Below are 18,807 nucleotides of genomic sequence, written 5' to 3' on the forward strand. Positions count from 1 at the left end.
GATGCTCTTCCCAGAGCGGCTCCATCCCCTGAGGGGAATATCTTACAGTGCTCACACTTCTAGTCTCCCATTCAAATGCAACCAGGGCGGACCCTGCTTAGCTAAGGGGACAAGTCATGCTTGCTACCACAAGGTCAGCACTCCTCTCCAAATCTCATACTCAGTTCCATGGGGCTCATTAATCCAGATTAATTTCTTAGCCAGGACTCTTGTGATTGTGTGAACTCAGCCCATGTCACTTAAGATTTTAACACCAGAAATTATTTGACAAAGAGTGCAGTGTCCTAGCTATAATTAAATGCAGGGATATTTACACATTTAGGGATAATGAGCAGAGCTGTTCTGCTTCTGGTGCTCTTCCTGCTTCTTTACTTGGGGCACCTCTCTGCTCATGGTCAACGAGTCTTCAATTTGCCATGAGCATAAATGAAATGCTTAATTACACTTCTGTTCATGGCAAGAGAATCTGATAACATTTTGCCATGAGCAAGAGCTGCCACACAACAGAGACAAACAGACAGGGTAGTCATGCGCATATTCAACTTCTTCCATTGAGAGCGCTTGCTTTTATTGAAGTAGAAACTGGCATCCAACTTATTATGATCACTGAAACATTTCATCTGAAAGCAGTATAAATCCTACTAACCTACTTTCAACAGGAGTCAATCAATGTCATTGGGGCCATTCAAATGGCCGCGTGGTGGGGAGAAGGCTGGTCTCACCTCCCTCCCAGATGAGCACCTGAATGTTGCTGGGAGCACGGACCGCGCTCCCAGACGATCTGCATTACATAGTGAGGAGCTCTGGGATGATGTGTCCCAGCCTCTGGATATCCCTCAATGCACATGCAACATTTGTGGTGCATTAGGGGATTACCCAAGAGATTGGCACTCTAGGCACCCATCTCCATGTCTGCCGGAGTTGAATGCAGCCCCAGTGAACACAATCCCAGAGTCTGGGTTAAGGGCTTGCTGGAGCCTTTAATCCCAGCTAAGAGCCAGGTTGAAAAGCTGAGCTAGGCAGTGCTGCCCCACTGGGATTAGGCCCGATTCTGGGGGTTCTCATGCAAAGCCTAACCCTAGCCTGGGTTTGGGTGTACATGAGAAAAACCTCATTGAATTATACTGTGAAGAAAAAATCAGCTTGGTTGCTATTATTATTATTATTATTATTATTATTATTATTATTATTAATTCGATTTCTATACCGCCCTTCCAAAAATGGCTCAGGGCGGTTTACACAGAGAAATAATAAATAAATAAGATGGCTCCCTGTCCCCAAAGGGCTCACATTCTAAAAAGAAACACAAGATAGACACCAGCAACAGTCACTGGAAGTACTGTGCTGCGGGTGGATAGGGCCAGTTACTCTCCCCCGCTCAATAAAGAGAATCACCATGGAAAAAGGTGCCTCTTTGCCCAGTTAGCAGGGGCTGGTGTAAACAGTTTGTGAACAAAATTCAAACTGAAAAGGAGTCCAAACAGTATTCTATATTCACAGGAAACTGTCAAAATGCAAATATTCCTTTCCAACTATTTCTTTTTGCCTCATTTAAACTATAGGAAACACACATCAAGGGAGGCTGGGTGGTGAGACACAACAGCACCACTGCTTATAATATAATCTTACTTGAACACAATCTTCTTAAGTTTGTCTTTTATCTCTCGTTTGGAGAAATATGCATCCAAGGCGAATTCTAAGTGCGGAGTGCTGCTGAACTGGATTACTGCCACTCTAATCTGAAAGGTAAAGTCCATAAAATGGATTTAATTTAATCAGCTCTAGGAACACTCAAGCTAGTTAATCAAGGAAAATGGGAAAGGAACTAGATGAAACCCTCCAGGTAAGTATTCACCCAAAATCCTCAAGTGTCCTACATGTTTTTACATAGCCTAGAATCCATCCACACAACCTGGAATCCTTGGATCTTACATTGAATCCCCCAAATGACCATGTATCACTTTCATAAGCATAACTGTTACAGGCTTGTTGTAATCCCTCTGCCCCATTACTTTAAATTCTGGCATGCTTTTGCACCCACAAACGTGGTACGATTCTTCCAGTATAGCCATGTTCTTGGTATCAGTTGCGTACAATACACCAGTGTGCTCACCTTCTCAGGACTGATGTCCAAAGCATCACACAGCTTGATGGCTACGTGTTTTGACCTTTCAAAGCTTCCTTTGCCAATGCTATAGGATCCATCTAACAGAAACAAAATATCCACTGGGGCGGAACAATTCATTACTGGAAGAAGACAAAAGCAAATGCACTCTGTTCATTAAGGGGGGGAAAGTACAGGTGGCCCTCATCACCCGTGATCCAGCCACCCACATTTTTGCATATCCATCGTTGGGCAAGGGAAACCCAACCTTGGTATATGAACTTTAAAAATTGTAGGAATTTGCAGTTTCAGGGTGACTGGAAATGACCTCCGAGGTCATTTTTGGCCACCATTTTGCTAAACAGAGCCATTTTGTGGCTCTTTTGTTTAAAAAAAAAATCCCCATGATTTTTCAGCTGAATTGGGGGTTGGGGGGGGGCATTGGTAGACAGCTGGAGACCAGTGTCCCCTCTAACAGAGATTCCCAGATTCCTGGACTGCAACTCCCAGAATCCCCAGCCAAAGGCCACTGCAGCTGGGGATGCTGGGAGTTGTAGTGAACAACACCTGGGAATCCCTGTTAGAGGGAACAGTGCTGGAGACCTGCAGAGCATGGCACAGTACACTATCTCTCCAATTTCTGCCTTTCTATTCCTTTTTTCTTTTTCTTTTTTGTACTCCAGGAACCTAACCCCCACCCCACCCCTTTGCCATTGACTTAAAAGTCTTGTTATCTGCAGTTCTGTTATCCATGAAAATTGATGGGAACAGAATCTCCACAGATAACGAGGGCTACCAGTATATCCCCAACTGCTAATATTTCCAGTATCTAGATCATATTCACAATGGGTAGAGTCAGGTGATCGGTAGCTATGTATTCGCTACTTTAAGATTTCTCCATGATGCCTGCAACCACATGAGAAAGGCAATCATGTGTAGCCTCTATGTGGTTCAGATCAGTATTACCATTGTAATCCCAGCCACTCAGAAATCTAGGAAACTGACGGACAGTAACCTTGGGTCAACTACTGTGGCCAAATATTGTAAACAATGATCCCTTCGTGCAGGTACAATGAATCTTTTCATGCAGGTACAGTGAATCATGCAGGCCCAAGTGATCTTTTCGGCAGCTATTACACATGGCTCCAGCGTAGTCAATGTCTTTCAGGATTAAGCCCTAAATTAATATATACCCCAAATACTGATCACTCCTCTAAGCTCAACTAACCTTCCTGCCCTGCCACACACATTTTCACAGGGAGAAAAAGAAAAGGTCAAACTACTAAGATCCCAGGTACTAGCCTTGAGAAAGGCAAGACACCTGCATGTCTTAATTCATGGCCTCTCTACCAGGAATTTCTAGCAGTAAAGGAAGCAACATTAAGTTCTCCTGGGCTTTTAAACCCCACATGCTGCAGAGAATTGAGGTTCCATCTGGAACAGCAATCATACATTGTTGATCAATCATTACTACAGTACATTAATGCTGTTTATACATTAAAAGGAAGACTGTTTTCCATAGTCACCCAGTGTATTATAAAGGCACAAACAATGATGCACAGCAGGGGATGTTACTTCTCTTGGGATAGTTTAGGCACATTATACACTGCCAAAAGGAACTGAAGTTAATGACCCTTAAGACCTCCTGCAACCCTAAGATTTTATTAAACGTATCAGATCAGAGACTTGTGGCTTGACTGAAATATGTTTTTCACACAGTCAGTTTCATTCTGGCATCAGGTTTTCCCGAGACCATGTCCTGATGTTACCTAAGCATGCACAAACTTGCTGGCAAAGTAATTACTAGTTGCCATGGTGGTGTATGTGCCAAGTTAGACATTTAATGTTTTTAGAGAGTCAGGTTAAGTTAAGGTTATCCTTTCTCCTTATAGGGAGGATCTTGTGAAATTGTGCAAAGCACAACATGTCCTTCAAAATGTGGTGGAATTAGATTTAGTCACTGGAAATAATCTGCATCCTTAACGTTTCTTTTAGAAATAAAGATATCTGTCCAGATGACTGGGGATTAGTAATATCAGTGACTAAGGGCTGATTCTGTGCAACAGCACCTGAAAGGGGGCACAGAAAGGACCAGGACCGGGACTAGCACCTCTCACTGAAGCTATTCCTGGAGATTCCTCCCCTCCAACATTTTTCTCCTAATATTTTTCACAATATCAAGCCATTAAATCTCCAATTTGTTTTCAATAGTCACCTGGAAATCCATGCTGATTCCTAGCAACTCCAGGCTGCTCTTGGAGGGTTGGGAACCCTACTGGACACAGCCTTAGTTGTCACAAGCCTCAACCTCAGTTTCTTCTAAGATCATACAGCAAAGTCTATGAGTAAAGTCTGAAATAGTGTCTAACAAATTTCGTCCCCCAAACTACTGAAGATGTAGGAGATCCATGATCAGATCTCTCAGTATTACTGTTCTGAAATAAAAACACCCATGTGAGTGGGGGAGGGCATTATATCGGAAAGCATCACCGAAGGAGAAAGCTAAACAGCCCTTCTTCAACAAAAACCAAATCCACTGCATTGCCGCTCTAAAGTAAAAATTGAAATATTGAGAAATTTGATTACAGATCTGAGTCTCCAAAGTTTAGCTGAAGACAAAGGAACGTGAAGAATTTCATGGTCCTCAATACTGACATACCAATTAAGTGTCATTTAATATTGACACTTAATTGGGAGAAGTGTTCCCTCTAACAGGAATTCCCACATGTTGTTGACTACAACTCCCAGAATCCCCAGCCAAAGGCCATTGCAGCTGGGGATGCTGGGAGTTGTGAACAACATCAGGGAATCCCTGTTAGAGGGAACACTCATTGGGAGGAGGATTCATTTTAATTTCTATATATTTGTGTACACTTTTATTGCATTTCCCCCCCTTAAACTGTTTGTACCCCTTCCAAGTTCTTGAGTGAGAGTGGGATAGAAATTAAACTAAGCCAGCCTGATTTTGAAAAGCAAGCATGTCAATGTGTGAAGAAACTGACATGTTTGCTGCTTATGTTCTTATTGGCTACTAGTCTGGTGGTTATAGCCCACCTCCAGCCTCAGAGGCAAGATGCCTCTAAATGCCAGTTGCAGAGGAGTAACAGCAGGAGAGAGGGCATGCCCTCATCTCTTGCCTGTAGGCTTCTCAGAGGCATCTGGTGGGCCACTGTGGGAAACAAAATGCTGGACTGGATGGGCCTTGGGTCTGATCCAGCAGGGCTGTTCTTATGTTCTAGAAGCAGTTTGTACGGAGGGAAATGAGAAACTGGTATTTTTGTAATCTTGGTTATAAAATGCATCTCTATCTCTTTCTCTCTCACATATACACATACCTTCTGTTCCAGGACAGTACCTTATTATCCCTTTTAGATTTCTGTCTAGTTAGTAGGATTAAAACCAGACATTTTCTAATAACAGATTAAAAGGGCTTGAAAGTTTGAGTTCATTCCATTGAAGGCCACTGAGCCATGTTATACAGTAAACTTGTTCACTCCTGTATACTGACAGTCCATTACACTCCTAATTAAAAGGCTGCTGGAAGACTGAGATGTTTCAGCAACAAAGGATCATATTAGAACTGAATTAACAAAAAAGAAGAATTTACGATAATGTAAGATCATGTAAATGCCAATGCAGTCAAGGAGGATATTACATGTGTTGCTATTAATACAGAAATACTGGCAGGAATGACTTGATGTGGATGGGAGGGCTGACCCTTGCACACACAGACTCTTCTGCAGGCACGGTCATCTAATTTACTTGGACAGATGGCTGGAAAGGTTTCCAAATTTCTCTACATTGAGCCATGCTCAGGATTCTGGAAGCAGAAACTCTGCTTTTCCAGGAAGCAAAGAAAAGGATTCATTGTAGGATATGCAGCAGGCTAAAAGAAGACAATAATCTGATTTCAAAGTGGACCTTCAACAGAAGTCAGAATTCTAAACTCCTGTAAAAGAAACCTTCATTGTTCATGTTGCTTAGAGTCATGTCCCATATTATGGTGTTAACTTATTTACATAGCTCTTGAAAGCCAAAACATGCTGAAACTGAAAGAGATGCACAGTGCTTCACATACCCATGCTGACTCATGAAAAGATACCTATTTAAATCCTTCCCTTGTGACAACTTCATTACATGGAAGTGACTCTGAGTTTGGAAGACAGTTCTACCTAAACACTTCTGCACATGGAACCAACAGTAACAGGCTGCAGAGGGAAAGGCATTATTGGGAACGAAGGGGAAACAGCAGATACATCCAGATCTGCAAAGACATTCATGTATTTTTAAGTGCAATAAACAAAAACTTACACTGGCCAGCTGCTGAAATTTTCTCAATGGTTTCCTGGTTGACATGTAATTCTTGAATGCTCCACAATGCTGATGCTGAAAGATCAAATTGTGGCCAGTGCTGTTAATTAGTTATTACTAAAGCATCCTAGGAAAATCTCTTCAAAGCATTATGTCAGCCAAATAATGTCAGATGAAAACAAGGATTGTCCCTCTTTGGGACAAAACAGTAGCTGGCATCCAGACCAAGGTGGTGCACATGTAATTTCACTGTATGCACACTCTGGTACAGGGGTGATTTTGATCTATCTCTTTTCTACTCTGACTCCTGAAAATATGTTTCTGAGGGTTGTGCAGCCCTCAGGGACATATCTGGGGCAGTCACAGTCCAGAACAAAGGGGAGATAGATGAAAAAAACTCCTTTTCCTAGAGCACATGTACAGCATCACTACATATGTGCTTTGTTAGTTTGCATGGCAGCCAGTATTTCTTTTCCTTTTCAAACGAGGCATCAATTTAAAGTACCAAATTGCCATACAAACAGGTAGTTATAACACGGGGTCCCAAAAACTGGTGTACAGCTCATTATGAAGTCAAGAGAAAGTTTCCTCCCAATGAGGCTTGAATGATAGACAGAGTGGGGATTCAATTCCAGAACTTATTTGCCATGAAACAACGCAATTATGACAAAAAGTGTTTAGAAGCTTTAAAAAAAAAATCATTTAAAACACACACCAAGTGAACCAATATCCATAAAGGTCTGCACGCTTAATGCTACTATCATGCACCGTGTGACATTTCAGAGCTTTCTGACCAGCCATTTGGGAGTTATTTTTCTTTTTGGGTTTCCCACTGATCTCTATTGGGAAATTATCCAGTGGGGCCCATGTTAAATTCTTATAAACAGGCCCCTTCAGAGCTCAATGGTACAGAGGCTGTAGAAGCTCAGATTTAATTCTATATAGAAGAAGCAGAAGACACAAAGGAATGAAAAATATTTCATAGCTCCAACAGTAAAAGAACTTTGCTTTATGTATGATAAGCATAGAAAATATTCTATCAGTTAAGTATATGACAGAATTCTATCAGTTAAGGAATGGATAATAAAATTATGGGACTATGCAATAGTACCAAATTTTACACATGTAAAAGATGGACAACAATTTGATACACTTTCTTACATTGAGAAGTCTACAGGTGAAACTTGGAAAATTAGAATATCGTGCAAAAGTCCATTAATTTCAGTAATGCAAATTAAAAGGTGAAACTGATATATGAGACAGACGCATTACATGCAAAGCGAGATAAGTGAAGCCTTAATTTGTTATAATTGTGATGATCATGGCATACAGCTCATGAAAACCCCAAATCCACAATCTCAGAAAATTAGAATATTACATGGAACCAAGAAGACAAGGACTGAAGAATAGAACAATATCGGACCTCTGAAAAGTATACAGTACTGTGCTTGATTGGCCAGCAAACTCGCCTGACCTGACCCCATAGAGAATCTATGGGGCATTGCAAAGAGAAGGATGAGAGACATGAGACCAAACAATGCAGAATTGCTGAAGGCCGCTAATGAAGCATCCTGGTCTTCCATAATACCTCATCAGTGCCACAGGCTGATAACATCCATGCCATACCGCATTGAGGCAGTAATTGCTGCAAAAGGGGCCCAAACCAAGTACTGAATACATATGCATGCTTATACTTTTCAGAGGTCCAATACTGTTCTATTCTACAATCCTTGTCTTCTTGGTTCCATGTAATATTCTAATTTTCTGAGATTGTGGATTTGGGGTTTTCATGAGCTGTATGCCATGATCATCACAATTATAACAAATTAAGGCTTGACTTATCTCGCTTTGCATGTAATGCGTCTGTCTCATATATCAGTTTCACCTTTTAATTTGCATTACTGAAATTAATGGACTTTTGCACGATATTCTAATTTTCCGAGTTTCACCTGTATTATGCAGGTTGTGGGTGGTATAAAATATGCTAAATAAATACATAATTTTGTAAAATAAAATTTATTTAAAATTTAAAAGTAATGTTTTTGTACATTATAAAATCGTAAATAACTGTTAAAAGTATTTTGCTTTGGTAAAGAACATGAGAGGATGAAATGGAATTGAAAGAGATGGCTTGAATTGTATTACATAATTGTATACATTCTAACACGCTTCTTTTTGCAACAGTTATAACATATTTTATAAGCAGTTTGAAAACATGGCAAAGTTCTATTGCCAGGGCAGTTCTTCCATGAAGAGAGATGAGGCAGTCACCTCAAGCAGTAGATTACTGGGCACCAGCAAAGTGGCAATATGCCCCCTGCTGACCCCTGATGCCATTTGAAATCAGGAATGGGCATTTGGCACCCTGCCTCCAATGCAAAGGTGTCTCTGGCCACCAGTGCTTATGGCTCTGAGGTTGTTGCTTGGGCCATCTGAGCATGTCTTGTTTAATTATGGCTTTGTCCACTATTCCTGCTGCTATGATATAAAGCAGGCCTGCTCAACTTAGACCCCTTTAGCTGTTTTTGTACTACAGCTGCCATAATTGTTGTTGTGAGGATAAACATAAGTATGTAGTATACCACTCTGGGGTCCTTGGAGGAAGAGCGGGATATAAAATGTATGTATGTATAAATAAATAAATAAATAAATAAATAAATAAATAAATAATCCCCAGCCACAGTAGCCAGTACCTAGGGATTATGGGAGTTGTAGGCCAACATCTACAGGAGGCTCAAAGTTGAGCAGGCCTGACATAAAGGAAGAAGGGTTGGCAGGTGTATTATAACTTAAAGCCAGAAGAGTGTGAAACTGGATGACCTGGTTCCACGTCATTCTGGACCTCATGCTGGTGCCAGTATAATGTTTACATCAAAGATCTTGCTAATCTGCTGCCTTAATCTCTTTGCCTGGATGCACAGTAACAAGCATCTGATTAACGACTGCCATAGTAATGTGATATGGACTTTATTTCTTATCCTACAAGCAACACTGGTGAAGAGTTGCAGCATGGTCTGTCCTGTGCATTCCGTGGCACATCAAACTTCAACCCAGTGTTATTTTAAAAATACATCTTTACCTTTGGAGAACAGGAAAATGCAAATGAAGTCAAACAACAGCAAGGGGTTCATGATGACAGCACTGGAAAAAAAAGGAAATCTTATTTCTACTGAGAGTCCTATGTACATTCATTTTTATATAGGATTATTTCTTTCTTTGCCCCCGTTTGTTACTCTTATATCAATGCAGGATAGAGTTCTGAGTTCAAGATAAAAGTGAGCTTTCCCCCCTACAGAAACAGGAACTCGTTCAGCAGGAATAAGGAAACAGAATGGTGGAAAAGAGAACAGCAAACAACATAGGTGGATTGGATTATTTCAGTGCTTAGTTTGATAAAGGGAGATGATAAAGTTGTCTGTGGCAAGTCATCATTTGATCCTAAGGAATTCCATAAAACATGGTGAATGCTGATGGGAGAACATTGCAACAATTTTACCAATGACAGTGATGATGACAACAGCGCATTAGTGCCAAATGGCATAGAAAATGCTGATGCTGGAAAGTGTAGTATGAAGGAGGAGAACAGAGATTAGAAACAGAAAGGTTGATGGCTCTACCAAGTTGACCATCCTAATTTCATTTGACAACCATTTTTGTAAGATGGGAATGCTTGACAACTACTTTCCTTGGGGAATGGGACTGTACCTCTGATCTACCTCCTAACATTCATGCACCAGCAACATACATAGCTTCTTGTCTCTTGGTATTGAGTGTCCTCTTTCTTCCAAAGTATTCATGAAGTTGCACTGATACTTCAATCATTAAGCAGGACATTTGAACTCCTCAATAGATCTCCCTTTTGCTCTCCTACCTACTTGAGTCCAAATGCTCATATATCTCTTCCCTCCCTCAACCCAAACTCTACTGAAATAATCCTAGAGAAGCCTTGACTTTGCAAAAGGGACAAGCTGAAAATAAACTTGCTGATACTCTGATCCAGAGATCTTTGTGGATTATTGGATTTGGACATTGGTTTTTCAAAATTCTGGACCTTCCACTAAAACAAACAAACAAACAAACACTCAAGGAATTTGGAACTCTCTGAATAGCAACAATTCCCATTGCAGTGCTCTGAAACCAGTGTTTTTCTGCACAAAATGTATATTTGATTATAGTGTTTACTTGTTTCTTTCAATGGGCTTTCAAGATCATGACTGCTAAAGAAAAATATTAATAAGCTGCATGCTGGTGTACACTATGCAGTTACAAAGAAACCAATTTCTTTTTCTAAGTCTTGTATCAGCTAACTCTTAAACATATGAACTACTTATAAATGTCCTTATGCTGCTGTAAATCATAGTGACATTTCTGAACATAAATCTGGCCTCTGTATCTGTCCAACGCCCAAGTTTACTCAAAAGAAAATTGTTTAAATTGTACATGGAACTCATAGGCAGGTAATGTACATTTAAAGCAGCAATGGTTCACTGGTGAGTCTTGATCCATCATTTGACAACCATACACCATATTATATATACTTTATATATGCTGTATACATTAATTCCTTTCCTAACTTGCAAAGCTTCATTTGAACTCACCAGGTTTTAGACAAAGAACCTTTTCAACAGCAAATCTTACCCTGGAATCCTGGAAACAGCATGTTAATATCTCCTGCTGAAGACAGAGCAGTTCCTTCTAGCAGCTGTTCCAGATTATCCTACTCGTATTCCAAAGAATATGATAAACAAACATCTAGAGAATATAAAATTAGCTATCCTAATAATGTAATTCCAACCCTGAGGGCAAGCTGGTCTGGGCTTGGCCTCGATAAAAGACCCACTGAGAACTCAGTGTATGTTGTTCTGAGCTCCTTGTGGCATACAGTGATGGCAAATAAACATCTCCCCTGCTAGGTTTAATTTGGTTATGATACTTTCAGAGCTAGAACTATGGAAGAACAAGAATGGTACTATATTCAAGCCAGGCCTCACTGTCATTCAGTCCCCAAATATGTTGTCAGACAAGCCATTAGGAGTCCCGGAACATCATTTCTTCATATTGTGCATTAACCAAAGTTGTTCTTTGCATCTCCACACTGGAGAAGAGCCCACTGAGAAGGTACTGTCCCTCTTCACTACCAGCCACTTTGGCAACAGGACTTCCATGTCATGGCTTCTAGGAAGAACCTTTCTAGGAGATTCCTGCCTGCAACCTTGGAGAAGCCACTGCCAGTCTGTAAAGACAATACTGGGCTAGATAGGCCAATGGTCTGATTCAGTATATGGCAGCTTCCTATGAAGGCTCAAGTTCCACCACCACTTATTGGACTGGTTGAGCAATGAACATTCACCAGCCAGATGTATTCCAAGGTTTCATCTGTTAAGATCATCTGGAGAGGTTCGTCTGCGGTTGCCACCAACTCGTCTGGCGGCTACTCGGTAACGGGCCTTCTCTGTTGCTGCCCCTGGACTTTGGAACACTCTCCCTGTTGAAATAAGAGCCTCTCCATCTGTGGCAACTTTTTAAAAGGCACTGAAGACACATTTACTCACCCAGACTTTAATTAGATTTATCGTTTTAAAATTTTTAATACTGGGTATTAAATGTGTTAAATGTATTTTAATGTTTTAAATGATTTTAATTGATTTGATGTTTTAAATGATTTTCATTGTAAACCGCCTAGAGATGCAAGTTTTGGGCAGTATAGCAATATTTTAAACAAACAAACGAGGTTCTCATCTTTCAGGAACATGGTTAATGCTCAGTGTCTCAATTCCCATCCTTAGATCATTCAACCAAGTCATTATGTCATTCAGTCAAGTCATTCTGTATTTCACTAAAGTATCTGCAGGTAGTACAACAAGAGAGTTATACTACCTCCTCATTCTCTATTCCATCTCTCAATACATGCCATGAAGGTAGGGTTAGGTTTTTCCCATTCCTCAAGAGCATGCTGTTCAGTCCACACCACAACTACTTGACTGCAAATTTCCAGAAACACCTGGACAAGCCCCCACTTGCTCTCAGGTAAGCAAAGCAGAGGGAATCCACCATGATGCTACAGCACAAAGGATTAGGAGAAAAAGATGTTTTCATGACACTGTCTTATCTCATAGTTAGATCTAGCATTTCTCTAGGGAAATTATTTCATTCAACCGCCATGCTTTACTTTTTCAGGGGTAAAGTTGGATGCAGAAAATAACTTACAGACTCAACATCAAACTGTCAGTCAGTGCTTATTAATATCAGCTCTTAGATCTGTATCACAATGGGGGCTTGAATGTTTACAGTTGTCAATTGCGACAACTGTATGGAAGTATGGAAGAGGTCAGGAGTACATTTACAGTATATGCACACACAATGTCCCCGATCAAGTGTGCATATGTTGGATCTCTGAACTATACAGCACAACTAATCTGTTTGGCAATTCTGAGTCTGCACTCTTGTTTAAAAACATAAGAAATGCCTTGTTAGATCAAACCAAGGTTTTACATCTCAGGGGCAGCCATCAAAAACTCAGACAGAAGAAGAAGACAAAGACAAAGACAAAGAAGAAGAAGAAGGCTTATGAAATCCCAGTAGATTAGGGAATCCATGGCAGGCGGGCTCCATTCAACTTGAACAGGCTTGATCTAACAGAATTAATAGCGGGCCATTCCTCATCTCAACCTCTATGTGGAAATCACCAACCTAGGATGTAAGATCAGTATCATAGCTAGGCTGATAACTGGAATGGTGGAGACCAGAAGTAGTTCAAGAGCAGTTGAATAGACTTTACCTTGCAAAATAATTTTGACACTTTTAATGGAAAAAGAGAGTGGGGGGGAGATATAGCACTGAGTGCTACTGGATACTAACCTGGTTATTGATCTGTCTAAAAGTCATCTGGATTTTAAATATCAGTTCGTTATCAGTAGCATAAAGGAGATTATGTGGGTGGAATATGAGCATAAAGGAAAGTGCAATTCCTTTATGTAAAAGAGCATAAAGGAAATGCTTCACCACATGTTCAACTGTTTTTCTCAATACACATTTTCCCCTTTTCTATTGCAAAAGCCTCTTTTTCTATTGCAAAAGTCTTAGTTGATGGTAGTGGGGCAAGAAAATACTTCCAGGAATAATCATACAATTGCCTGTGTGAAGGACTGAACTAAAATTCCATTCATTGCTGTATAATGGTTGCATGGGTTAATTTTCTGGCTGACCTTGGTTGTGCAGAGTGGTTTTCTTCTTTTCTTCTTCAGGGTGGTTTACTTCTTCTTCCTTCACACAAAGGTTAAAGTTCAAACTAATAAATTCATGTGGCCAGGTCAAAAGTTTGATTTGGGGAGTTGTTATGCCCAGGTCATAAATCTGAGTGGTTGAAAAGTTCAATTGAGAGCTGTTGCTGGCCTAACCCAAAAGTTCAGATTAAGGGGGGAAAGTCTAAAAATTAATCTGGAGAGTTGCTGAGGACCAGTTTAAAAAGTTAAAGGTAAATAAAGCACACCCTCCTGATTGACTATTCAAGAGGATGTAGGAAGAGTTGTGGGCATAAAAAGGGCTGAGGTTAGAAGAACCAAAAGGATCATCAGACAGCAGCAGAAACAAGACAACCCACAAGAGCAGTGACAGACAAATCACAGCAGAAGGAAGAAAAGATAGCTGGATGTACTTATCCCATTTTTAATGTCCTTCTTTTGTTCTTACAGTTATTATTCTTTATACAGAAATATCTCAAAAAAATTGTTAACATTTGATTACTCTCCCCCCTGCCCCAGGTAAAATCAGATCTTTAATTCAGATCTCATGTGGTCTCTATCAATGTTGAATTTCCCACCCCATGCATATGTGCCACACCACACTAACTAATTTGGGTATGAGACAGAGGACTGGTGGGCTGTTTGGTGGAGACAGCCAGGGAATAAAGATTTCATTTCATACCTGAACAACACAATCAATTTCAGTCCTATAAACTGGCTTTTAGAACCAGAAATGCCACATGGACTCCAAACATATCAATTAAGTTTAAAAGGGAAAGGTTGGTGCTACACATCATCGCTCTCAACTAAACCCTATACTCGGAATCCACATTCCAGCCCACTTTCAGGGCAGTATGGATTCATCCTACTGTATATCAAGGCTGACACCCTGACTAATACTGTGTGAATGCTCCTAAAAGCAGCAGTAACCTCAGCACTTGGAAAGTGGTGCCCTTTCCATTCTCCCAGTGGAGCATGGAGGCCATTTTCTCCACTCTCCCAGTGCTTTGGAAGTGCTGTATCACCTGTGGAAACATGTTCCTGAGGGCTGCACATTTCCACTGTCAAATAGCACTTCTGGGGCACTGGGAGAGAGTGCTGAAAATGTTGTGCTCTTGCACAAAATCTCTTGTGCTATGGGAGCACCAAGGCTAGTGTGTCGGTACTGCTGTTAGGGATATACATGCAGCATTAGGATGACAGCCCAATAATGTAGAACACGGTGATATGGTTGTGTGTAATCCAGTGAATATGATCCAGGTAGGGATTTTGTTTAGCTCTATCACCAATCACGATCATGATTCAAATGGCTAAGGTGTTTTTCATCCTAGTACACGAGGCCCTTGAACAAGTGGTGCCAAACAGGCAAAAATAACTCATTTGAAAGTGTCCAACAGTAAGTACAACTTTAATTAATTGCTGTCTCTTTTTTGACAGTGATCCAACTTAAAACAAACTAGCTCATTGGATAGATGAGCAAAACATTAATTCTATTTCAAGCAAGAGGACTCAAGCATGGTCCTAAAAGTATAATCTTAAGCAGGGGGAAATAGACTTTAAGAAGAAATCATCTTGTTTTAAAGGAATGTATATAGGCTGCCTTGAAATATACATTTTTCATCATCTTTTATGTTAAGCCTTCCAAGGAAACTAGATGCATCTGGTACTGTAAATCATAACGTTTGAGGGGGAGGGGAGAGACAGAGAGGCTTGTGTTTGCTTTGGCTGACACACTCTGAACCTCCAGATAGTAATTAGGAGAAGCTCACTTTGAACAAGAACCATCTCAAGTGACAGTTCTTTATGGCAGGGCTTCTCTGTGTTGAGGTAAATTGTTAGAATCCAGACTATATAACTTAGTGATTAATCTGTTTCTTTACACTTGTCTTGAAAGCAGATCACAGAGGTGCTTTTTTATTTTAAAGGTACAGCTCCAAAAATGGCTTGAATAGTTGCAGAACAGCTAAAACAGCATTATGCTCTTATTGTTCCATTTTAGAAATAGCTTCAAAATAGCATTAACAGAATTGCCCTACAACATGTAATCTGAGGATCTGATCACTTCATGCCTCCTGGTTGCTGGAGTATAAAAATACAGAAAGTATTTTTATACACAAGGATTGGCACCAAGCAACTTCCACAGGAAGACTTTTAACAATGGTATTAGAAGATATTTGTTCCAATATGTCTACCACATCTCTCAAGCCCTGCCAACTGAGCAAAGGGGCATCTTTTAAAGTGGCGATTCTCTTATATTCTATCAAGGGACTTCCCGGATGGCGAATTTTCCCCTGGTGGTTGATGGTCTTGTGGAAGACCACCAACTTGGCACAGACGGTGGTCTTGCTGGTGTTCCACAAGATAACCCAGCAATTTTTAAAAAAAAGCAAAGAAAGAACTCACTGTTCTATCACTATGGCTCCTCCAGACATCTCAGAAGAAACATTGGGGTACTTTGAAGTAGGGGTACTTTGAAGTAGCGCATGGCGGGGGGAGAAGGCATAGCATCTCACCTACTCTAGAAAGCCACTGGCTAGAGAAAGACCTGGGAGCAAGTGGTATGAATGGTCCACAGGAGATCACCCCAGGAGTGGTGGGTAAATGTTTGCCCATTGCGGGGATTTACCTCGAAGTCCCTGCAACGTATCATGGAGCACTCCATACACGATTCGGAGTTTTCCCTGCGCATTGGAGCTTAGTCCAAATTATGCTTGGAACTATGGCCCCAGGCTAAAAAGTTCCACTTTCTATGGCAGCTTTTTGGGATACTTCAAAGTAACCTGATGTTGAGATGTATGGAGGAGCCATAGTGATAGAGCAGTGACTTTTTTCTTTGCAATTTTTTTTAAAAATGCTGGGTGATCTTGTGGAACACCAGCAAGACTGCTGAAGACTCGTCTTTGCTGAGTCGGTGGTTTTCCACAAGTCCACCAACCACTGGGTGGGGTGTGTGTGTGCTCAGAATAAAATAAAAGAGAAAGAAAATCTGCATGCCCGTCTCAATGTTTCTCTGCCTGCTTGCCTGGCTTGGCTTGCTCTCCCCACCTCCTCTGCAGCTGCTTTCCAGCCAAGAGGGCAGGCAGGGTGGGAAGGGATGGAGGGAGGCTGCCAGCTGGGTGATCTTGTAGAAGACCCCCTAAAAACAAGTTTAAAATAATATTTTTTTAAAAAATTAAATAAAAGTTAAATAAATAATGTTTATTCATTGAAATGGAAGTTTTTAGAAGTGCACACCACACATGCACAGTAGTGGGGGCAGGGAGGAGGCATAGCATCCTGCCTACTCTAGAAAGCCATTGGCCAGAGAAAGACCTGGGAGCAAGCAGTATGAACGGTCCATGGGGAAAATTCAAAAGGAATGGAGGTAACTCTGCATCGAAGTAGCCCTATGTGAATGCCCCCAGAATTGTTATTATTTTGGCTTCAGGCTGTGGCTTCTATGCAGTTTCTATGCGACTAATGCTTAGTCATGTAATCTTGCATTTAAGCCTGTCATCTGGGAAAGCCCTAGGGGGAGAACATCTGCTCTCTAGCCCTTTAGTGGCTGTTGCTATTGTCTACCTTATGTTTCTTTTTGGGTTGTGGGCCCTTTGGGGACAGGGGACCATCTTTATTTCATTTTTTCTATGTAAACTGCTTTGAGAACTTTGGCTGAAGAGCAGTATATAAATAGTAGTAGTAGTAGTAGCAGCAGCAGCAGCAGTAGCAGCTCTTCCCTCTATTCTCAGGAACATAAAAACTAGCAGAAGTATTTGAAGAACTTTTTAAAAAGACAGCAACAGAGTTGTTCATTAGAATGATCAAGTTTTGCCTCAGCAGACAGGTTCACTTCACAGAGGGAGGAGGAAGGTTTTAGTTAGAGCTCAGGCACTCTGGAAGATTGGTGATGAGGTATAGGAGGTTGCCAGGAATGGAGGAGGAGGAAGAGGGAGTGGTCATTTGGGGGAAGGTTCGGCATATAGAGGAGGGAGTGAAGGTATGTGGAAAAGGAGTACAAAGTAAGAAGACAAGGTTGGAGCCTGTGGAAATACAGAGTAGTGGATCTGGAACTCTGAGGAAGAGAGGCAGGATCTTTTTATAGTGATTAAAGTTGTAGGAAAGGATGTGAAAACTGGAGATATTAATCTCCTAACGCTGGCCGAGAAGCTTAAAAAGGCAGTTGAGGATATAGTTTGCACCAAACGAATACAAGGAGGAGAGTGTAAGTGGAGAATAAAAGTAAGGTAAGGAACAAGTGGAGAAGCTGTTGTGACTCACTTCATTGGCAAAAAATAAAATTGTGTGCCAATTCCCCTGGTTTTTTATGGAGAAAAAGGGCGTGATTATGAGAGTAACTCTAGGAATTTCAGAGAATGATATTATGAAGGTGCTGGGGGAAGAATGAGTCCTTGAGGTTAAGCGATTGTCTTTTAGGCAAAATGGTGAATTATGTCCCTTCAATGCAGTTTATCTCTTCATAAGAAGCCAAGAGCTCCCAGAGTGAGTGGTTCTTGGGTTCCAGATTTTTCAGGTTCATCCTTACACACATACCCCGCCCCAACTTAGATGCTATCAGTCAGAATTTGAGGGACATAGCAGCTATATGCCACATTCATGTGCAATGTGGCGTATGATGGGCCACACTAATCTGAACAAAGTGATGGTACACAATCCCCAGGTTGTTCTAATTGTGGAGGAAATAATAGCCCTGGATTTAGGGGATGCATTGTGGCAAAATGTGCCTGGGAGATACAATCCAGAAGAGTTAATCCAGGGGATCTCATATGCAGTCCCCCCAAAAGGGGGATTGGTCCCCTTGTTGTACAGCCAGCTCCTTTGTCTTCACTACATGCTGGAGTGGTGGAGAGGGAGGGTGTAGAGTCATTTTCCTAATTGTTGTTGGGAAAGAAAAACCAGTTACCTTTATGGAAGAAGTTATCAACTGCTCAGCACAGGCTGAGAAAAGCTCAGGAAAAGTGGCAATTATTCTGAAAGCAGCTGGAAAATAGTTGGAAGTGGGTAACCTATATACATAAATAATCTGAATTGTTAAGCCACCCTGAAACATAATAACTCTGACCTATTAATTCTAACCTATATTATGTTGGAATGCTCACAGTCAAGTCACCCATGGGCAAGAATTGAAATATGTTTTAAGTATCTTCCAGGAGT

General features: G+C 40.9%; 1 protein-coding gene across 2 annotated transcripts in view; it reads right to left on the reverse strand.

The window, feature by feature from the left end:
• The window catches only part of VWA2 (von Willebrand factor A domain containing 2), a 51,752-nt gene that overhangs the window by 22,772 nt on the left and 10,173 nt on the right, over positions 1 to 18,807 (reverse strand). For both annotated transcript variants that reach the window (XM_053304814.1, XM_053304812.1), the window contains exons 2-5: positions 9,495 to 9,556; positions 6,416 to 6,490; positions 2,114 to 2,247; positions 1,630 to 1,739 (exon numbers count right to left, since the gene is read on the reverse strand). In XM_053304814.1, coding sequence (XP_053160789.1) covers positions 1,630 to 1,739; positions 2,114 to 2,247; positions 6,416 to 6,490; positions 9,495 to 9,546 — 371 coding nt within the window. In that variant the 5' untranslated portion in view covers positions 9,547 to 9,556. The remainder of the gene's footprint in view (positions 1 to 1,629; positions 1,740 to 2,113; positions 2,248 to 6,415; positions 6,491 to 9,494; positions 9,557 to 18,807) is intronic.

Source organism: Hemicordylus capensis, chromosome 3 (genome assembly GCF_027244095.1).
Source record: "Hemicordylus capensis ecotype Gifberg chromosome 3, rHemCap1.1.pri, whole genome shotgun sequence".
NCBI lineage: Eukaryota > Metazoa > Chordata > Lepidosauria > Squamata > Cordylidae > Hemicordylus > Hemicordylus capensis.